The 21,449-nt window shown below is 67.2% G+C and overlaps 2 protein-coding genes across 3 annotated transcripts in view; both read right to left on the bottom strand.

Moving 5' to 3' along the window:
* Positions 1-8,849, bottom strand: part of SORL1 (sortilin related receptor 1) — a 55,293-nt gene extending 46,444 nt beyond the window's left edge. Inside the window, exon 1 of one of the 2 annotated variants that reach the window (XM_075442433.1) lies at positions 8,731-8,849. The gene's annotated coding sequence lies outside the window, so the exon portion shown is untranslated. Of the gene's footprint in view, positions 1-5,202; positions 5,267-8,730 lie in introns of those variants that run through there. The other variant, XM_075442432.1, reaches the window with a different exon arrangement.
* An 8,806-nt stretch (positions 8,850-17,655) lies between these two features.
* On the bottom strand, positions 17,656-21,156 carry SC5D (sterol-C5-desaturase). Its single transcript, XM_075442457.1, has 5 exons — positions 21,050-21,156; positions 20,555-20,772; positions 19,727-19,859; positions 19,130-19,230; positions 17,656-18,894 (listed from the first exon to the last, which is right to left on the bottom strand). Exons 2-5 carry the CDS (start codon positions 20,762-20,764, stop codon positions 18,469-18,471), a joined length of 870 nt encoding a protein of 289 aa, XP_075298572.1. The 5' UTR covers positions 20,765-20,772; positions 21,050-21,156; the 3' UTR covers positions 17,656-18,468.
* Between the last annotated feature and the right edge of the window lie 293 nt (positions 21,157-21,449).

Raw genomic sequence — 21,449 nt, 5'->3', positions numbered from 1 at the left:
CTCCCCGGCGTCTGTTTCTAGCCCTGCCGAGGCATTTTGAAATACAGTCTGTGCCTGCCGTCACGCTGCTTGTGGCTCGGACTGAAAATGCCGGGGTCTGAAATCAGTGATGTGAAACACGGGTGACTCATATCGGAGAGCGCCAGGCTCCTGGTGATTTGGTTAATACTGAAATCATCTGCTCGCAGAGCTGTTTTCTGTCTGCTACCACCAACAGAGCTCTCCGTTAGCTGCTGTTTCTAGGAGGCAGGAGAAGGGTAAGGGAGGGGGAAGACTGGGGAGCCCCGTTGATCCCAGAAACGAGCCGGTCTGTCGGCGAGCAGGTCCCGGAGATGGGACCTTCTAAATTAAAGGGGTCGGGGGGTGACGGGCAGTCAAGGTTGTCCCAGACCACGTGGGTAAGCGCCAATGAAAGTCGCTCCGCAACCGAGGCCCGGGGGGAGGCTGCGCCAAAGGTGTAACGCGCTGCCGGCGAAGCGTGCCACGAGCTGGTCGTGACAGCTACGGGAAGCCTCGGCGACGCCCCTGGGACACCGCGATGCTTGCTCAGTCCAACAGCGGGATCTGCGAGGAACCTGCTGAAGGGGAAACGGTGCATGAAGACAGAAACACTGCGGTGCCAGGAGAGGCAACCTCACGGCTTCCAGAGACCCGTCTCTCAGGGCAAGCTTGGGCGCAAAAGCAAGCGCCGAGAGCGGGGATCCTTTCTGCGGCGGCCGGGAAGGGGCCAGAGGTACCTGTGCCCCGGCAGACCCAGCAACGGGCAGGGGTATGTCCCCACATGAGGAAGGCAGGGAAGGACGGAGGGTCCGGGCAGCCGCAGCCAGGCAGCTGCCGAGACGTGCCGTCACGGCCCGGGGCACTTCCAGAAGGTTAAAGTCTAATCTGGGAAGGGCCCTGTCAGGCTGGCAGCCTAGGTCCAAATGAAGCACGGTGCAGTTCGGACGCAGCGCGATTGATGTCTCCGTTCGCAGAGCTGGACGGCGCTTATCCTGCAAAGCACGGTCTGTCTTCCTCCAAGGCAGAAAGGCTCTGTGCCAGTCTGCATATCGCGAGGGAAGGGAGCTAAGGCGGGCTCTCCGACCGGAAAGCGCTAACGGCTTCCGAGGAACGGAAGCTTCGGCGCTCTCCTCGGGCGTTATGTGGACCACGCGCTAACAGGAATGTAGGGCAGCTCACCCATGCGACCAGCGCCTACGCAGCGCACGGCGCGAGGGCCGTGGGAAGGGACTCTCGAAGCTGAGGAGCAGCTCTGCCCGTGAGCCACTGCGTGGCTCCCGGCCGAGCGCCCGTCGACAGTCGCTGCTGTAGCCACGGGCTCGTTCCCCGGGGAGCGCTGTGCTCTCTGGGCGCTCCGCAAGCATGCCGTGCTCCAGAGAGAGGGTCGCATTTCCCGCACGAAGTCATCGTGGTGGTGTAACGTTAGAAGCAGACTAATTTTCCTTGGCTGTCTTGACAAACTTCAGTCTTAAAGATCCCTGAGCGGCCTCAAGGAGAGGCGTTGGTTGTAATGTAACGCAGGCTGGGGGAGCAAGCGGAGCTCCCATCGCAAGCAGCTGAGGAGGTCCTCTTAGGTCTTCATCGGCGCGGGGGGGGGGGGGGGGGGCGTAGAGGTCAAGCAGGTGGGCTGATTAAAGGTCATTTCCTAGTAAATGGCCTGGAAACGATGAAAACCTGGTCCTTCTCCTCAAAGGCAGGATGGGTTACCACCAGGAAACAGGAAGCCGGAGAGCGATGAGGTAGGGCCCCCCAGAAGGGGAAGAGAGGAGCTGGTGTTAGGGAGGGCAAGCATGCCGGTGAGGAGCGCCGCGAGGCTCGCGGCAGCACAGAGGGGCAGTCGCAGGAGCCGCCGGCGATTAGGTAACACGTCTTCCGCCTCAGCCAGGGTCAAGGCAAAGGTTTCTTGCGAGGCGTGTGCTTTTTGGGGGAGGTTTCGGTTAAGCCCTTTCCAAAGAAGGGAAAGGCTTGTCTGCGGATGAAGGTTCCGCCTGTGCGTCTGTCTTAGCAGCCCGGCACGGTCAATGCTGTCCGTAACCGTGAATCTCCGTCTTGCCTCTCAGGACCAGCAGACAGAGACCGGTCGCCCGCCCCGGCGCTTCTCCTCGCCGTCTGCAGCAGTTGCGAGACAGCCGGCCTCACGGCCACGGAAGACGCTTCAACCCAGCACACAGGTAGGCGGCCAAAGCGGCCACTTCTTTTCCTCGTTTGTTGCGCTAAGTCAAGTCCTTGCCCGCGATGTGCTTCGTGGCCGGCTTTCCCTCGGGAGGGGATGAGGTTTACGTGCACGGTGGGGACGGGCTCTAGCAACGTGAAGCGCGGAGCCGAGTACCCGTGTCCAGGTGTGAGCAGGGATGCGCAAGGCGAGAGCACGGAGGCTGTCGAGGGAGCGGAGGGCGGGCTGCGGACGAGCCTGGGGCTGGCGCCGGGACGAGGAGGGCAGGGTGCGGCCGCGGCTGCCGGCAGGCGTGCAGGCGGCAGCTGTCCTGGCCCGGGGCTGCTTCTCTGTCGTCAGCGGTGTCCTAGAAAAGACCCGTCACGTGTCGCCGCCCGCTCGGTAACGGGCCCTCCGTCGTAACGCTCACCAAGGGTCCCGTCGAGGCGAGGGCCGTGCGCGGGAAGAAAACCAGCTCTGGCTGAAAGCCGACGGTCTCCGGAGTCGCGTGTTAGATCTCTTGGTTGCTGGCGCTTTGGAGTCGGAAAGGCCATGGAAAAGCCGCAAAGGCACAGGGGTTGAGGCTGCCTGTCTGGTTGTTTGCGGAGGTTCCCGAAACGTTTTGCGGTAGCCGCGTGCGCGAGCCTGCTCGGCGAGCAGGCGATCGGTGGCGAGGATCCGGAGGAGGAACGCAAGTAATGTTTTGTGCTTGTGTCTTTGGCGTCTAGGGCCAGAGGGCTGCGAGCCTGTTGCTGGTGGTGCCGAGTAAGCCGCGTTTGGCTCCCGAGGAGCCGCAAAGGGTTTGGACTTTCTTCTGCTCCTCGCTTCCAGACGGGGCGCCGCGTCCCTCCCTCTCGCTCCAGTCCCCTGGCGAGGTCGCCGTTGGTGGCGACAGGCGGCACCGCCCCCCCGCGCCGCATTTTCCTTCGCCGGCGAGCCTAGGCTCTACACTGTCCCACGAGGCTGCATCGGGACCGCGGCGGAGAGCCGAGGAAAGGCAGGGAGGTTTGGGGAGCGAGCCAGCGCGCAGCATATGGCCGAGCGACCTGCCAAACGCACGGGAGCGGGATGCGTCCCAGAAAGGGGACTGCAGCCGTACGGCGCTGACGCTGCTCGGTCCAAGCACTGCCCCTGATGACGGCGTCCCGGAGAGGGGACTGCTGGTTTGAGCGCGATGCTTTCCGCCGGTACGCGAGGAGCGGCAGAGACCTAGAGGAGCGGCGGACACGGGGATCGTTTGCTGCCTGCGATGAAGCGCGAGTCCCCCGAGCACGGTGTTACAGAGCTTTCTGGCTTTCTAGGCCCTCGTTAACCTGCGCGGTCAGATCTGGAACGGCGGCTAGGACACGCGCGCTCCCTCCGGTCCCTTTTAGGCAAGCAGACCCTGACCGCGAGCACTGTAGCGCTCGGGAGAAGTCGGAGCTGTTGTGTAATGCCAATAAACTCTTCCTGGTGACATGCAGTACCTGGGCTTTACGATGTGCGCGTCCCGTCCCGCAGCCGCAGCAGAAGGCCTGGGTTTGGTCGGCTAGTTTGAAACCCGCATCACGCCGCCAGTGAGAGCGGCTCCCTTTTCCGGGCAAACGTCCTCTGAAAGCTGAAGGTGATGAGAAAAGACCAAACAGTGGCCAACATTGTGGAATGCCCACCGCTTCCTATTAGGTGCCGGGGCTTCCGCGCCCTCGCAGATCTGTAGCTACACGTCCAGGCGACAGAGGCTGCTCCTGCCGAAGCAGCTCTCGACCTGTCCCGGGCAGGCGGCTTGGAGGAAAGCCACCGGGAGACGAGAGGGAAAGTGCTACAAGCGTCTTTCTGCAGATGACACAAGTGTCGCGTTTGTTCTAAAATGGGGTAGCCGTGCTATGCTAAAAGCAGACAAATGTCGAGGAGGGAGAGGAGGCGAAGCAGGCTTTCAAGCAGAGTAGGAACAGCTTTTTGCAGCCTATAAAGTGGGGAACGGGAGCAGGGCTTTAGGAGCCGCGGCAGCCCCACGCCTGCCCCTTCGGCAGCGCCGGAGCGGGCCCTGCCTCGCGGCTGGTTCTTTCTCATTGTATGAGTAGTAAACAGGTGACATTATAGGGCACGCGGCAGGGGAAGTGCCGGCCACGGAGGCCAACGCAGATGTCCCCAAAGGCTCGAAGCCTTGCTGCGAGCGTCCCTCCCCGGCCCAGTAGCTTTTCGGGCACGTGACGGGACACGGGCGGGGTAAGCGAGAAGGGTCAAGAGGGGCGACCTAGCGTAGTGTAGTGTGCGGACAGTGTAAAAATCAAGGTGACTCTTTAAGGCTGGAGCTTTCCGTAGCAGGCGCCCGGGCAGCCGAAGCGTCCGGTCCTCATCTGCCTTAAAGCGATGGTTGTAGGGAACAGGGGGGCGAGGGGCCGTTCCTGCCAGAAAAAGTTGCCAGCGAAAGGAGCCCAAGAAGGATTACTGTCAGAAATGGCAGTGTCTATGTTTTCCTGCGACGGGCGACTCCTCTCCCCCCATTTTTCAAGGGGCGGAGGAGGACGGATCAGAAAGGCAGAGAGGAGCCCTTCTAAGGGAGAAGGGCACAGCGCAGCACGCAAAGCCACGTCCTCCGCCTGAAGCCAGCCCCCCCTGCCCAGCCTCCGAGCGTAGATACGTTCCAGCCGAGCGTCTCTCGCCACCGCCCGCCCGCTCCCAGCCGGGGGCTCGCTTTCCCCCGGCCAGCTAGCGTGTCCTTGGCCGCCCGGCGGGGAGCGAACCCGCAAGCGGCCGCAGGCAGCTCCGCCGGCGCCCCGGGCCGGGGAGCGCGGGGACCCGCCGCTGCGGGAGCGGGGCCGGCTGCTGGCGCAGCCAGGGCCGCGGCCGCCCCTTCCCCGCCGGACCCGCTCGGAGCCCGCCGGGCGGGGAAGTGACGGTGTCCGAGCCGCGAGCGTGCAGCCCCCCCCTCCGCGCCCCGTCCCCCGCAGCCGACCCCCGGGGGGGCCGCAGCGCTCCTCGCCGGCCCCTCGCGGCCCCGTCCCCAGCCCGCCCAGGCGCCGCCCGCGGGGGGCCGCGACGCGGTGCGGGGGGCGGCGGCCCCCGCTCACCTGTCCGTACACCTGGACGGGCTCCGGCGGGCGCGGCGCGGCGCGGCGGCTCGGCGGGGGCCGGGCGGCGGGCGGCGGGCGCGCGGCGTGGGCGCCCGGCGGCGGCGGCGGCAGCAGCAGCAGCAGCAGGAGGGGCAGCAGGCGGCGGGGGAGCGCGGCGGCCCGGCCGCTGCTCGGCGTCGCCATGTTCGTGCCGCCGGGCCGAGCCGAGCGGAGCGGGGCCGGGCGGAGCGGAGCGGAGCGGGGAGCCGCGCCGCCGCCCGGAGAGAATGTGCAATGGGCAGCGGCCCCGCTCCGCGCCTCCCCGCGCCGCTCCGCATCCCGCCCCCCGCCCGCGCCCCGCGGGGCCCCCGCCGCGAAGCCGCGGCCGCAGCCAGCCTGCGGGCTCTGGCGGGAGGGCGCTCGGCATCCTCCCGACGGGGAACGGCAGAAAGTGAAGGGCAGGCCAGGGCAGAAAAGTGAACTGGAATGAGATGAGAGGCAACGGAGGCAAACAGCACGAGAGGAAACGAAACGCAGCGAAATAGAATGGAAGTAAATGAAATTAAGGCAAACGATGTCAAATAGAAGCATAGCAGCTTCTTCCGTCCAGGGGATCACAGAATCACAGAATGGTCGGGGTCGGAAGGGACCTCTGCGGGTCCTCTCGCCCAACCCTGCTGCCGAAGCAGGGGCGCCTGCAGCAGGGTGTAGAGGACCTTGTCCAGGCGGGTCTGGAATACCTCCAGAGAAGGAGACTCCATCGCCTCCCTGGGCAGCCTGGGCCAGGGCTGCGACACCCTCCGAGGGAAGAAGTTCTTCCTCCCGTTCAGCTGGAGCTTCCTCTGCTTCCGTTTGTGCCCGTTGCCCCTTGTCCTGTCGCTGGGCACCCCTGACAAGAGTCTGGCCCGATCCTCCTGACACCAGCCCTTGAGATATTTATCAGCATTTCTAAGGTCCCCTCTCAGCCTTGTGTTCTTCAGGCTGCAAACGCGTGAGGTTTTCCTGCCGCCCCCCGAAGAAGCGTAGTGGTTCTTTCCCTCCCGTGCGCACCCCTGGCAGGGCATGCACCCGGACCCGGGGCTTGGGCCTCCAGTACCCCAGGGCTGGCGGGGAGCAGCGCGATCCCAGTGTCCAGGCGGAGGTTTAATCCTGTTCCAGGCCCGGCTGTCACCTACGTCCCCTTTGGCTGCGTAGCGGGTGATAAATGGCTCCTTGCGGGGAGCCCCGGAGCGTCAGGAGGGGCGAGCTGGCCAGCCACGGCCCAGATGCCGAGCGCCGGGAAGGACGGCGCTGGAAATTGCCGGTTGCCCAACAAAGCCCGACTCCCTAGCGATCTGCAGCTTGTACCGGCGGTCGGCCGCTCCTCTGCGCCTACCGTTCATGGACCGATCGTGGGACGTGTCCTGGTTTGGGTTGGGACAGAAAATGGACGGGGTTGAAAATAGACGCCAAAACTGCGGTTGCACACGCACGTGTCCTAGGGCAGAGGTTATCCCAGACGCGTGGAATAACGGTATGTCCCGTGCACAGGGACGCTGGCATGACAGGGACGTCCCGGTGCCACGTCAGTTCCGCTGAGCGCACGAGGCCTTTCCGTGTCCGGGTCTGTCAGGAGGGAAGAGGCGCGCGTGCTCCCTAGGAGCATTACCCTTCCCTGGGGTGCCGAACGTGTTGATCAAAGGTCTTGCGCCGGCTGAGCAGAGATAGCCGGGGGAGGTTGTTGTCCTAGTGCCGTAGCTGTTCTGGACAATTTAGTCGCGCTGTTGACCGTAAGGAGGGGGGTCCGCGGCGGGGGATCTGCTCGGCTTGCGGTTTTAAACCCTTTCTGACCTCGCAGTAGATCTCCGCCATTCGTGTCCGTTCCCAGAGGCAGCGCTCGCAGCCTGCGCACCCGGTCCCTTGTCTTTCTCCGTGTCAGAATCTACTCAGCCTCTCTGGCGGTTTGGGCAGGTCTAGGTGCAAGGCCATCCCGGGAAGCTCCCGTCAGTTTTAAATGTCTGCCAACTTTGTGCAGCGGTGTAGTTTTGAGCGCCGGTTTGAGGCACATCGCGAGGTCCTACTATTTGTGGGGAAGAAAAGCGGCCGGTAAGGACTTTGGTGTCCTGCAACCACCGATGGAAGAGGTCTCTGCAGTCTGCGTGCCCTCGGGAGACGATCCTGCGGGCCAGCAGTAACGCTTCGTGTCTCGTTTTTGTCAAGTGCTGTCAAGGTGCCAGGGGGCCATTGTGGGTAAGCAGGTTACCCAGCGATCGGTCAGACCCGCCGTGAGGTCGGGCTCGTCGCCGGGGCGGCTCAGCTGGGAGGAGAGGCTCATGAAGGACCCGTCGTCGGGGCGGCTCGGCGGGCCGTAATGCGGGCTCGGGTCTGTGTCGCCGAGGGGGCAGGTCAGGCGTGAAGAGGAGCCAAATCTGGCTCTGCATGGGAAGATGAAGGCGTGGATGGAAGTCGAGCGCTGCCTCACCCGTGCGGCCAGTCCCGGCACCCCTCCGGGCCCTGCCGCCGCTTCTCCCGCGCACGGTGCCCAGGAGGCCGGCTCGAGCGGTGCCGGCGGAGCGGCTCTTTCCGCCCAGGGTCCAGGTAGCTAGCGGCGAGCTCACCCGTAAAACACTCAGCCTAGGTAGCGTGCCCGGGCAGCCCTCGTAACTCTGCGGCGCGGCAGCGATGATGTGCGGTTATGCAGGGACGGTGCAGGACCGCCGCCAGTGGCAGCCATCCGATGTATCGTCACAGGCTGAAGTCCCGGACTCCCAGCCGCGGGGACATCCCCGGCGGTGCCGCAGGCGGCGAGAGGCACCTCTCCAGAGAGGGAAAGATGGCCTCGTCCCGTCCCTGCCTGGGGCTCGTGCGGCCGTACCGAAGGACATCCTTGTAACGTGCAGGCTTTTTGGTGCGGGGCAGTGTCGTGGCCAGGGTGTTACGGAGGGGGGATGGGACGGGGCGTGGGAATGTGGGGCAGGAGAGCGGCGGGTTCGCGCCCCGGAGGCAGGGAAGGGTGCCTTCCGTCCGGCCCCGGCTCTGCGGTCAGCGGGAGGTGTCGGCTCATCTCGCACCTGTGCCTGACGTGGATAGACGGCCTGACCGTACGAGGCAGCGCGTTCGCTCCCGGCTCCGCTCATGCAGAGCACGGGGGACGTGACGGCCCGTGCTCGGGCAGAGAGGTGCGAAGTGACGTGTCTGACGGAAAGCACGCCTCGGGAGTCTGGGACGGTGCCAGCGAAGCCGGAGGCTCGCTTATGGGTGCCAGGTGACCCTCTGCCTCTCGCGTTCCCGCTCTTTCTCCCCGCTGTTGCCGTGGTCCCCTTTTACCGCCGCGTCTAGCCAGGCAAGGCCCCTCGAGACAGCGTCTGCCGTCCGTTCCGCTGCCGCGGGCCGAGGGCTCGCGCCCCACTCGACCGCAGGCCCCCCCCCGCGGAAGGGGACGGGAAGGGGAGCAGCTCTGGGAGACGGCCGGAGAGGCGAGCTGCGCCTGGGGCTCAGCTCTGGCTCATTTCTAGCAGCCAAAGGTGGTGTCGAGGGCATGGCCGTGCCACTGAGAAAAGGCCTTACCTGGTTTTGAGCCTCTTTCGTCTCAGCGGTGCCGAGAGCGGCTAAGGCGTCGCGTCTTCTCCGCCTCGCGAGCCGCTCCGGCGTCGGTAACGGCGTCGGGAAATCTGCGGAGCAAATGGTTGTGACCTGGCCCTGAAGGAACGGGAGCTTTTCAACCCCCTGGATGGCCCCGAGGCCCTCTCGCTCCCCGTTACGTGACTCGCTTTATTCGCGGTGACGTTGTCCAGAGCTTTCCGCACGGTGCTGTGGCCTAGAAACCTAGTTAGCGTATCGCAGTTATGGAGTCCACAGAATTAGGAGCCCTCCTAACATAGCTCTCGGCCGTGTCGACTCAGCCTAACGTCCCTCCAGAGGGCCGGAGGTCACCGTGGCGACGGCGGAGCCAATAAGGGAGTTCTATCGCGCAGGCATCCCCGCCGCCGGTCGCTCAGCGCCGCAGACGCGGCGGGCGGGCGGGCGAGATGGATCCAAAAAGACTGCGTCGGCATTTCCCGAGAGCCCCGCTGCTTCCAAGCATCCGTCCCGCTGCCCACCAAAGGACCCGCTGTGCCCGGTGCAATCCCCCCGACAAAGACACAACCGAGGGAGAACGGAGTAAGAACGAGCCAGAACCGAGGAAGCGACTTTGTAGCGGTTTCTCAGCGGACGAAGCTGACGGGCAGGGGGTTTGCCGTCCGCTTCCCGGCTCCCGTTTCGCGGTCCGCGCCGGGCGCCTCGAGCGACGCCACCGTCCGCTCACGCACCGAGCCGAGAAGGCTTTCCGTTCGCCCCATGGGACTCGACCGCGCCGGGTCGTCGCGGCGGGCGCGAGGGAGGGAGCGGTAGCGAGGACCTCTCGGGTGATCCTGGCGCTGGGGAACGCTCACAGATGAATAGCTCTTTCTTTGGGGAGGGAAACGCACGTTTCCTTTGCCGAGGTATTTTTTGTGGCCTGCAAAAAGAACCCGTCTCCCGGTGTGAAAGGGAGGGGGAGTCGGGCAGAGTTTATTTTAAGGTACATCTGGATTCCATCAGCAGCAAACGCCCCGAACTCCGGGAGCGAGGCGAGGAGCCCCCGGGCTTTCCTTCCCGTCTCCCTCTCGCGTTTCCCCGGCGCGGCCCTACAAGTCCCGGAGGGTGTAGAGGACAGCGGGGGCCGGAACGGCCGTCCCCCGCAGACCCTCAGCAAGAGAGCGGATCGTCTTTGCAGGGAAGCATTGCACATTGCTGGAGTCGAGTCAGGGCGTACACCGGCCCGTGCCGTCACCAGGGCGCGACCTCAGCCCTGACGCAGCCGACATCTCGGCGTCCGGGGACGCCGGGGGCCAGAGGCCGCCGCAGCAATAAAGGCTGCCCGTGCCCCTCGCTCCCGGAGCGAGGACATCTAGGCGCACCTCGGGCGGGCGGGTCTCCGAACAGGGCTGGCAGTCGGGTGTTGTTCTGACGCATCCGGGAAGCGAGAGAGCACGTGTCTCCTGGGAAAGCGGGCCCTTGTGGTGCGGTCGTAGGACATAGGGAACTTTCCCAGAAGAAAGCATCTGGCCTCGGCAGGACCTGCCTCAGAATCGAAGGTCTCGGCGGGCGGGAGCTCCGAGCCTTCCCGCCCCCCTCGGGGCCGACACGCGTCGTGTTTTCACGATCCGGCGTTCGCTGAGAGGGTGCGATCCCAAGGAGCGATCCCGGACAGGGAGCTCGGCACGGCCGAGCGGCGTCCGCGTGCCACGGCGCGCGTCCTTTGGGAAGTGAAGCGAGGCTCCGCTCGGAGCAGTCACCGCGGCATCAATATACGGGTCTTCCGGCTTCGACACCAACGCTTGGCAGCCTTTTTGTCCGAGAAGCCGAGTCTGTCGGCGGGGCATATATCGAGCACCCGAGGTACTCATCCGTCCCTTTCCCTTCTCTGCGCTCTCGAGCTGCGAATCCCCGGCTCGCAATCCCGAGCCGCAATCATTTCCTACCGCTCTGCCATCTCGGCGCTCGCAGAGCTCCAGCAAAGGCGCTCGTTTTTGCCGGGAGGGCGCGCGGTCCCCGGAGGCAGCCGAGGAGGGAAAGGAGACGGGCCAAAGGGTCGCAAGCACGGGCAGGGACCGAGGTGCCGGCTAACGGGGGACACGGACGGGACGGGACAAAACCCATGTCTGTCAGGACCCGGCGCTGCTGGCCAGCAGCAGCCCGCCGCGTGTCAGTACTTTGTTGTTAGCCGGAGTCGCTCGACTCGGGTCTCCCCCCTCCTTCTCCACGTGTAAGCGGGGCGGAAGCTGGCAGCAGCCACACGCAGGGGAAGCAGTGTCCGGTGCCGCGGCCGTCAAGGTTCTCTCGCGACGACCAAGGCGGGGCTCGTCAGCCAGACTCGGGGCAGGGGGAGGGGAGCGCGAGGTTCTGCCTCTCGGGCGTAATAGCCAGAGTAGTGAAAAAGAGCCACCTGGAATCAGGCGTGGCCGTCAGAGAGGGTCGCGCAGAGACGCACGTACGAGCCCCGCGGCTCGGCTCCCTCGGGACCCTGACGGGGTCGCCGCACCTCGCCGTGCTGCCGCACGGTCTCGGCAGCCGGGGCGATCGCGTCACCCGCACCCGCTTGTCGCTTGGTTCCGTCCGTAGGCGCTCGCAGCCTGTCGAACGAAAGGCCGGCCGGGACGAAAGTCCACGTAAAGTAGTGCAGAATGCGGCAAGTCTGGCCGCACGAGCCCAGCAAGGTCACGTCGTGCCACGGATCGCGCTTTGGAAGCCGCGAGCCGTCCCTCCCGCTGTGCGCGCGGCACCCGCTCGGCCAGCGGAGCGGGCGACAGCCGGGACGGGGGGATCTTGCAGCAGCGTCACTGCGACGGCAGGAGAGGGCGGTCGCGGCCCCCGTGCGCGGCCGTCGATCCCCGCCGGCGCGGGCAGCCGCCGGGCTCTCCGCACAAATACCTCCTCGATGATGTGGTCGAATGCCGAGCAAACTGGCTGGAGTCCCAACCGGTTCCCAGTTTCCTCTGGTGTAGCCAGAAGGCCTCGACGCGGTTCGGGGGACGCCTAGAGGGACGATGGCGTTGTTAATGAATGTGTGCATAGCCTGAGGCAAAAGCCGTACGCCGGAGACACCGGCATGGCAATGAGTCGTCTTTTCCACGGGAGCCGTTTTGCAGGCCGAGCGGTCTCTTTGTAGCTCCCAAAGCGAAGCAGCCTCCCAAGAAGTCGGTACGGCTGTCTTCAGAGGAAGGCAGCACCGCGCAGGAAGGGTAGCCCCGAGGTCGATCCGGTTCCGAAGGGCGGCAGGCCTGGCAAATGGCATCCACGCGCCCCGAGGCGCCGCAGGCTTCGCGACAGCCGGGTGTGCGCCGCAGGGAAGCGGTAACGGCGGGGTCGCGGTCGCTCCCGCCCGCTCGGCCGTCGACAGCAGGGACTCGCGACGTCGAAGGATGACGACGGTGCCCCATCCCACAGCTAGGGCAGGCAGGATCCGCTGCCTGCCGCCCTCGGCTAAGGACTCCTAGCCGTGCCCCACCGAAGAGCGCGTGTTTTGTTTCACAAGAGGCACGGAGACTTCTTAGCCGGAGTTTTGGGAAAGGAACGGGAGGGGCGTCCCTGGGGGGGCGACGTTCCCCAGGAGCCCCTCCCCAGCGCGACCGGGCACGGGTCACGCAGCAGCCGCATCCCTCTCCTGTGTCTGCAGCCGCTGGTCCGTAGCGATAAATTTGGCAGAGCGAATGCAGAATCCATATAGGTTTTGGAGTCATGCGAGCGGGGATGATGGTAAGTACGGTCGGTTTCCTACGCGCCTAGCGAAGTACACGCCCCCCCAGGCTCCGGACACGCCATCCTTGTTGAGAAAAGGAGCCGTTCCAGGGCGTCGTCCCCCACCGGGAGTCAGCAGACTCTCATTCGCCTGCCTTACGTGGACATATATGAAGCATGTATAGATACATCTGTGCTAAGGTGACAAGCGTGTGCGTGTATTTATAGGCGTATCTCAAGATGCAGGTTGTTATCTATACTCATAGCTGTGCATGTATGCACATATTAGGAAGAAAATCTTCACCGTGAGCGTGGCGAGGCACCGGCACGGGGTGCCCAGAGAAGCTGGGGCCGCCCCCTCCCTGGCAGCGTGCGAGGCCAGGTGGGACAGAGCTCCGAGCGACCCGGTCTGGCGGAAGATGTCCCCGCTCACGGCAGAGGGGTCGGAACCAGATGAGCTTTAAGGTCCCTTCCAACCCTTACCCTTCGAGGATTCTCTGGTTTTTGATCTATGTTAAAAATCTATGTTATATCAGTAAGTATTAGAAGTAGACCCAAATATGTGCTTATGCAGAAAAACATGTGTCCGTGTAGACACGCACATACATAAGCGGTACAGAGCGAAGCGGATACGTCCGTGTCGGGTGCGGGCTCGGAAATACGTTACGTGACGAAGAAACGCCACGCAGCGCAGGGCACCCGTGCACCGGGACGCTCCTCTCCGGAGGCTACGGGGGCTCCCCGGAGCCTCCGCAAGGCTCGTCCGACAGCGGTCACGCCGCCGGCGGCGTCGGCATCCCCTCGCCAACGGGCCGAGGATGGCCGTGACTTTTTGCCGCCTCAGGAGGGGCCCTCGGGTAGATGCGTCCGTTCAGAGGGGTTAGGCGAGGGGCGCAGAGCGAGGACGCGGGGCCGGTGGCGGCCCCCTTGTAGCGAAGATGGCAGTACAGGCATGTCGCGGCGTGGGCAGAGTCGCCAAGAGCTGTCAGGGGAACAGTGCCAAAACCGGGCGGGCCAGGCAGGCGGGCCTGCAGCACAACCTAGCTGCCGGTGAGAGAGACGGATGGCATTTGGGCACCGTCGGGGGCCGTCCACGGGTCCGAGGGTTCGGTCTCGCCTCCTCCATCGGAGGCGGACGGCGGTCGTCCTTGCGTTTCCCAGGCAGCAGCTGAGGGCTTTTCCCGGAGGCAGCCGATCGTCACGCTCGTGCGCCACGCGTCGCTTTTCGTTCCCGGAGTCGCTCCGAGCAGGACGGTGCGTAGCCTGCCGTATGCGGCTCAGAAACGTGCACCGCCCGACGTGCGTACGAGCGTCGCGTCCTCGCCAAAACAAGGCGAAGAAATGCTCCGGGCACAGTGGGACAGAGAAGGTATCGCACAGCAGACTAGCAGCGGCGAGCGGCACGGCATGCACGGCAGCCTGTCTCCGTCCTCCCGAGCGGGACCGGCTCTAGGTGAATATGCGAAGCGCGCGCCCGTCGAGCGGCCCGGGGGCTGGTCCGGGAGAGCCCGGTGTCGGACCGTGTGCTTTTCCGATGGGTGCCGCAGGCTTATCGCTAGGGGTCAAGGACTTTTCCGAACGCGCATCGTAATCCTCGTGAACCGCAGCGACTCGGAGCCCGTGCCTCTATGTATAGAAGACGCCGCTGGAAAAGCGGCGCTCGCTGAATCCGTCCGTCGCCGGGACGCCCAGGGCGTCTGCGGATCCGCCCTGCCGCTAGGCCGGTGATGATGCAGCGTGGCGATAGGTTTCATCCGCGGGTCGGGCAATCCCTGCAGCGTAAGGCCCCTTTGGCGCCGTTGTCCGGCGGTGCCGGCGGCCTTTGCTCAATGAGTCACGCGTGCGGAGCGCGCTCTCACCGAAGCAACGAAGCCACGGGACCGCCACTGGTTTTCCCCACGCTCTCCCTGTCTTTCTCGCTCCAGGAACGCCCGAAGGCACTAGGGCATGCTTGGTAGTAACAGGCTCTACCGTGTCCAGAACGCGGCTAGCCCGGCTTCGCCGGTGGCACGTGCCGGTGCCGAGGTCTTCTTCAGCGGGAGAAAAGGGCGGGAGACGTGGCCCATTTGGGCAATCTCCCACCCCTTCCGCCCTCACGGCGTGCCTCGTGGTTCCCGCCGGGGAGCGGGCCGAGCACCGGCCGGGGTGGGAAGTCGGCAGAGGGGGAGAGCCGGTCCTGCCGGCCTCGGGTCCGCGCGCCCCGCCCGCCGCTCTGGGGTTTGGAGCTCGCGGTGCCAGCGGTCCGCCTCTGTGGCTGTGTGGCCAGGTGCCTCTGGGAGAGAGGGGACGCAGCGACAAGGGCTGTCTCCCAGCCCACGTGACGGGGAGAGGGCGGCGGGGCCATTCTGTCGGCGTCGGCAGCTTTGCACGCGTCTCCCGGAATCGTCCGCGTCCCGCCCCCGCGTCTCACGCCAGTCTCCCACGGCTCCGGGCCACCCCACGCGTGTCCTCCGGCAGAGCGAGCCTGGCGTAAGGTGCTCCCGCCTCTCAGAGGACGAGGAGGAGGAGGAAGGCCATCGATGCAGATGCCGCTCCTGCCGCTGGCGTGCTGCGAGCAACACCTCCATCTTGTGGTAATGGCAAGATCGGGGTCCCCAGTGCAGAACCGTATCTCCCTGGGGCACGGTGCCCTCGGGCCACACGGGAGCACACATCCCATCCCGGCGGCCTCGGCACGGCACACGCTTGACCGGGAGGTCTCCATCTCCCCGGTCTCAGGTGGCGAGGCGCCGCAGACGCACGCGTCTGTCCGGCAGGGACGCGAGGTGCCCTGGCCACACTCGAGTCCGGAGGCCACCGGGTCTCCTCACGCCAGGCGCGATGCCGTTTCATCGGTAGGGATTTCCCACGAGGCGCGGGCCGCCGACGGTCAGCCTCGCCCCGCAGCTCTCACGGCAGCGTGCCGACCCCCGCCCGTGCTGCGTGCGGTGTTTTGGCGGGTCGGGGCGAGGCATCGCGAAGGCAAGGCTCGGCGCGGGTGCGGCGGAGGGAGCCCTCGGTGCTCTCAGGGTACCCCGGCACCGTGTGCTGCCGGAGCGCCGTCCGGTCTGGCCTCCGCGCCAGCTCATAGGAAGGAGCGGTGCATCGTAGCACAGCAGATCGGTTTGGGTCCGAAGGGACCTGTCGAGGCCTTCTAGGTCACCCCCCCTGCCAGGAGCAGGGATATGCACGGCTACGTCTTGGGTCGCTCCGAGACGTGGCCGATGTGACCTCGACTGTTGCCAGGGACAGGGCACGGACCGGCTGTCTCCCTCCGGGCACCCTGGGCCAGTGTTTTCACAGCCTCCTAGTATCGAATCTCTTCCCCGTATCCAGGCTCAAGCCGCCCTCTTGTCGTTGGAATGCATGACTCCGTGTCCTATTGCAAGCGGCCCTCCTCAAGAAGCCTGTGCCCGTCCGTCTCGTAGGCCCCTTCAGGTACAGGAAGGCCACTCCAAGGCTTCCTCGGAGCCTGGTCTTCTCCAGGCTGAACGGCCCTGACCCTCTGGGCCGTTCCTCATCGGGGAGGCGTCCCCTCGCTCCGATCGATGTTGTCGCCGTCCTCCGGCCCCGCTCCCACAGGTCCCCGTCTTTCCCGCGCCGAGGCCTCCGGAGCCGGGCGCAGGACTCCCAGCGGGGTCTCACCGCAGCGGAGACGAGCGGCAGATCCGCCTCCCTCACTCCGTCACCTAGGTCGCCGGGGACGCAGCCCAGGGTACGGTCGGGCCTCTGCGCCGCAGGCGTATGTTGCCGGGGCACGTCCAGCTTGTCATCCACCTTCCCCCTGCAGCCCTCCCGGGCAGGGCCGCTCTCCGTCTCTGTGTCCCCTGGCCTGTAGGGACCCCGGGGGTCGCCCCGACCCAGGGGCGGGACCCGGCGCTCGGCCTCGGTGAACGTCACGGGGCGCACACGGGCCCGCCTTGCGAGCCGGTCCAGATTCCTCCGGGCGGCATCCCGTCCCTGGGGCGTGTCGAGGGACGCACGCGTGGGCGCGTCCTCATTGCGGTCCCCCGAGGGACGTCCATCACAGTGTCGTGCCGGGAGTACGTGACCCACATACCACGCGTGTCCCCAGCTGCCAGCCCCGGGCAGCTGTCCCTGACCACGGACACTGGCAGGGAAGCACTGTGCAACACCAGCGTAAGGTCTCGGCTGCCTCTCGCTCCCCAGGCGCCTTTCCCGGGAACGTCGGCCCGGAGCGGGACACGCGCCCCAAGCCCCAGGCTGTCACTCCCGCCGGTGTCGTGCACATGGGGCGCAGGCGTCGGCGAGGCCGTCGCCGTGCCCTCGGCTCGGGGAAGGCGGAGAGACGGGCCACAAAACGGCGCGGGGCTCCTCCACGCGGACTCCTGTCATTTGGGAATCGGGCCCCTGGTTAAAGCGGCGGTTCCCAAAGGTCAGGGACGTCGTCACCGTGTTGGAGCAGGGCATCGCCTTGACCCTCGGCAGTCCTCCGCTCTCCGAGTTAATCAGCAAACTGAGGGCAGGGCCGCGGCACACGTGCGGGAGAGCAAGCTGGCGTGGGGAGGCGAGCGCGGAGCTCAGCCCGGGCAGGGGAGCCTGCCGGCAGGCGAAAGGGACCCTCGGGGCGTCTCCTGGCAGAACGCGAGCCCCCAACGCTCATCGGGTGCCGCACGGCGTAGCGGCGTGTGCCAGAGCCATACCCTGCGTGGGGGACAGCCGAGTCGGGGCCGGGAGCAGAGGGTCTCTCATTGCGGCGAGGGCCCGTAAGAACGGGGCCTCTGTACCTGGCTCGGGCAGCGCGGTCCCGGCGTCCGGCGAACTCGACGCCTGCCCAGGCGCCCTTTCCCCGCGAAGGATAGCGTCGTACGGGGGACCGGGGGAAGGCCAAGCGCCGGCGCCGGCCAGCGCTTTGGGGGAAGCTCTGGATCCGCACAATTTGGTGAGCGGCGAGAAGGATGGGAGTCGGCCCGGACAGCGGGTACCCCAACGGCCCGCTCGGCGAGGGTCCCGAGCAGCCCTGTCCTGCGCTCCGAGGGTTTTGGCGTCACTCGAAAGATGGGGCGGGCTCACCGGGCAGGGGAGCCTGACCCTCCCGTACCAGGGGAACGGACGCAGGCGCTGTATTGCGAGACTGAGGGTGTGCCCGGTGTGCACGGCCGCCAGGGACGTTCCCGCCCGTCCTCGCCGATTTGCGTGGGTCTGCCTAGAGTTGCACGGGAAGGACACGTAGGGCACCCCGGTGGGCTTGGCGCGGCGTCGGGAGCGAGGGCGAAGGCACCCAAGGGCAGCTGAGGGGGCCAGTGAGATTTATGGAGTGCGGGTCAGACCCACCAGGTGTTGGCGGCAAGCACGCCGCGCGTTCCCGGGAAAGCCGGCCGCGAACGTCGCGGCGCCCGTTTCTCCTCCCCGCCCCCCGCGTCCCGCAATGTTCTCGGGGACCTCGAGGGACCCACGGGACTCAACGCGCATCTTTGTCCTACAGGCACGCCGTTGGCGGGCCGCGTCCCGTCGGCGCCCTGGCACCCGGCGTGAGGAGATGGGAGGAGGAGAGCGCGTCGCGCGTCGAGGAGCTGTCGGGAAGCCCCGCGCCGTTTTCTTCGAAAGGTAGGCGTTGGCGACTTTTTTTCGGGAAATACAGCTCGGAACAGAACGCAGCCTCGTCAGCCTCTCGACCGGCGTCGACGCGACTCGTCTCGAGGGCCCGCAGGACGGCGACACGACGATGACGGCGCGCCGCCGGACGGATGGAGACTCTGCCACGAGACACGTTATTGTGCTATTTGTGCCATGTTTCCGTTGTATCGCTGCCATGTTTTTCTTCCTTTTGTAAAGCAGCAGCAGCACGGTAGTAAAGCAGCGCGGGAAACCTTGCAGAGATCTCAAGGCAGCCGGGAGGGGGAACGCTAGGGGGTCCGGGCGGGCGGGCGGCGTCGAGCGAGGCTGGACGCCGCCGTTTTGGGCGCAGGGGCGGGCCGCAGGGCTCGCCGAGCATCGCCCCTGCGCCGGTCGCGCGATCGGGGGCTCTTTGTCTGCGGGCGCATCGTCCCGAGAGGCCGGGGAGGAAGGGGACGAGAGGCGGCCGGGGCCGGGCCGGCGGGAACCCTACTCGGTCTTGGCGGCCGGGGGCCCGTCGGGCGACCCCGGGCCTTTCTCGCGGAGCTTGCGCACGTAGTCGTGGGGGCCTTTGCCCTCGAAGGCCGTGGGGCTCTTGTAGGAGCCGCCGATCTTGTCCCAGAGGGTGAAGTACTGCCCGTAGTTGTAGTCGAAGTACAGGTGGTGGTCGGTGTGGTGAGCCGAGCCGTTGATGACGTGTCGCAGGAGGCGGGGGACGCGGTAGTCGCCGTCGTGAATGGAGATGGTCCAGAGGTTGACGAAGATGTAGAGGCCCAAGTAGGTGACTTTGTGCAGGGGGAAGAGGAAGGGGTAGATGTGGTAGGGCAGGCTCTGCATGAAGCCGTCGACGGGGTGGAAGGCGTGGCTGGCGAAGGGCGTCGCGATCTTCCAGAGGTGGTGGGGCTTGTGGAAGCGCTGCGGGGAGAGGGCGCGCCGTCGGTCCCCTTCCAGGGGTTCCCCTGGCCGGGGATGGACCCGCCCCCCGGGAGCCGGGGGGGCCGCGAGCCGTTGTCGCCGCCCAAAGGGCCGAGAGGGACGCGGTCCCCGACGGGCCCTCGGTTCCCTTCGGGGACCGTCCCACGTTTGGGCCGTGGCACGCGTTCCCCGGGTGGAGCGGCTCTCGCCCGGCGTCCGCCACCCCATGCCGTACCTTATAGAGCAGTCTGTGGTGCAGAGCGCGGTGTATCCAGTAGATGCCCATGTCGGTGAAGAGGAGGAAGGTCAGCATGCTGAGGAAGACGCCCGACCAGCCTGGGGGAACGGGGATGTTAGGGGCGGCGGGCGCCGGGAGGCGGCGAGGACCGTCGAGGGACCGGGGAGGCGCGACGGCCCTCGCGGCCGGCGGCGCGGCTGAGTCGCGCCGGGGTCCGTCCCGCGGAGGGGATGTGGGGACAGGGCGGGACGGTCTCCTGAGAGTCCGGGAAAGCGAGTCGGGCGCCGGTTTGTCGGCAGCCGAGGCGCACGTGGGGAAAGGCGAGGCCTCGTCGCGTGGAGAGGGGCAGCCGGCGAGCGGGGCAAGGCACCCGTCCAGAAGCAGGGGCCGGCGTGCGCCTCACCCCGTTGCTGTGAAGGGAACCAGGGATGAGGCCAGCGAGCCGGGACGGGCTCGAGGCGGGAGGTCCCTGGGTAGAGCGCGCGGGGCTCCGACGAGGTGCCCCGTCGTCATGAGAAACAGGGCCCAGCCGCTGCGCCGCGGGGAGCGAGGGAGGCGACCCGGGCGGCGGGGTGGCGCAGGGGAGCGGCTCACCGTACGGGGAGTCCTCGATGTTGTCGTAGAGCTTGCTGTAGCCGCGCACCTCGACGAAGAACACGGCGACGGTGGGCACGCTGAGCCAGGGGAGCGAGCGCAGCGCGAAGGCCATCTCCCGACGCACCTGGTTCTGTGCAGGGCGGCGGGAGACAGGCGTCAGGGGCAGAAGGCGTACCGGGCGTCGGGCGGAGACGCGCCATCCCCCTCGCTGTCCCGCCGCCCCGACCCGTCCCGAGGCCAGGAGGGCCGGCCCCACGTGTGGCGGGCAGCCTGTCGCCCCGGTGTTTTGCCACGTGTCTGCACCGCGGCACGGCCCGGCCTGTTACCTCTTTGGGAACAGCCGTGCTCGGGGCAGGGACGGGGCCGGGTGTAGCGTGTCACGCGAGAGGTGCCGGTATCGGCTCAGACGGGACAGACGGCCCAGGGCCGGCCGGCAGCGGAGGGCCCGCCGGCGGCTCGCCGAAGCAGGGTGCCGAGGCCGGCAGCGGTCCGCGCCTGCGTGCGGGCGCGTGGCCTTGACCTGTGGGTTCTCGAGCTCGGGCCGCTGTCTGCCATGGAGCGACCAGTGTCGGGAAAGTCGGGCAACGGGGCGGGCGGCGTTAGCGGGCGCGCGGGCAGGGACGGTGTGACGTTGGGAGTGGCCGGGGACCCCTGGGCGGTCGCCGCTTGTGCAGCGATGCACTTTGCAGCTGTCCAGGGTGGAGAGCGGGACGCCACGGGCGTGTCTCTAGGGCCGGGTGTCTAGCGGGCAGCGGGGCCGGTGCCACGAGAACCGGGCGGCCGGGCATCTCTGCGGCAGGCGACCGGTGCCGCGGGGGCACGCACCTCTAGGAACTGGGGGTGTTTCATGAGTTGGTGGTCGAAGATGAAGTGGTAGCTGAGGGTGGCGCAGAGCAGGTACACGGCCAGCGCCCCCACGTTGGTGATGACGAAGAGGCTGAGGAGCTGGCGGCACGGCTCGGTCTCGGGCCAGCCGGCGGGGTACACGTAGGGCGTCAGGAGGTGCCGGTCGGCCACCTCCAGGACCAGGTCCATGGCGGCTCCTGCGGGCAAGAGAGGGGGTCGGCGCGCCCGGCGGCTGCAGGGGTTTCGCGCACCCGTCCTGGTCCCCCGGGCCGGCGGGGGTCCCGGCCCGGGGGTCCCGGCGCGGGCAGCGTCCGGCCGGGTCGGGCGCCGAGGGCGGGTCGGCGCGGCCCGGAGGCGCGGTCCCGCGCCCCTCCCCCGGCAGCCCCGCGGCGCGGCGGCGGGGTCCCGGCGCGGGGGTCGGCGGCCGCGCGGCGTCCCGCGGTCCCCCCGCGCCCGCGCCCCGTCCCCCGTTACCTGTCGGCGGTCCCGGCGCGGCGAAGGGCCGGCAGGGGCGGTGCCGCCGCTCGGTAGCGCCACGCGACGTCACCGCCGAGGCGGCTCTCGCCACCGCGGGCCCTGACGTCGGGCGGGGGCGGGGCGCGGGGACCGCCCCGGCGGGGCGGGGCGGGCCGGGGGGGGGTGCCCCGCCCGCGCCGCGCGGACCGCTGCCATCGCGGCGCGGCGTGGGCGACCGGCCCCGCACCGCGCCCCTGGGTCAGCAGCGGGGGTCGGTGCCGCGCCCGGCGCGGGCGGGGGCCGTGCTCCGTCCGTGGGCGCTGTTGGAGCGTGCAGCGCGCGGTCGGCGTGTGTGGGTGCGGGCCCGCACGCCCGCTCGGCGCCTTGCCCCGCGGAGTCGCGGGTGGGAGCGGGGACG

Source organism: Opisthocomus hoazin, chromosome 24, assembly GCF_030867145.1.
Source record: "Opisthocomus hoazin isolate bOpiHoa1 chromosome 24, bOpiHoa1.hap1, whole genome shotgun sequence".
NCBI classification, from domain to species: domain Eukaryota; kingdom Metazoa; phylum Chordata; class Aves; order Opisthocomiformes; family Opisthocomidae; genus Opisthocomus; species Opisthocomus hoazin.
Note: the sequence above shows the minus strand (reverse complement) of the source record. Positions and strands in the feature narration are given on the sequence as shown.

Excerpts from the sequence above, each read along its gene's own strand:
- SC5D (XM_075442457.1), bottom strand. The coding sequence starts at position 20,764 with ATGGACCTGGTCCTGGAGGTGGCCGACCGGCACCTCCTGACGCCCTAC. Across the intron at positions 19,231-19,726 it reads CATCGAGGACTCCCCGTACG|GCTGGTCGGGCGTCTTCCTC; the intron begins GTGAGCCGCTCC and ends CCGTTCCCCCAG. Across the intron at positions 18,895-19,129 it reads ACCACAGACTGCTCTATAAG|CGCTTCCACAAGCCCCACCA; the intron begins GTACGGCATGGG and ends CTCTCCCCGCAG.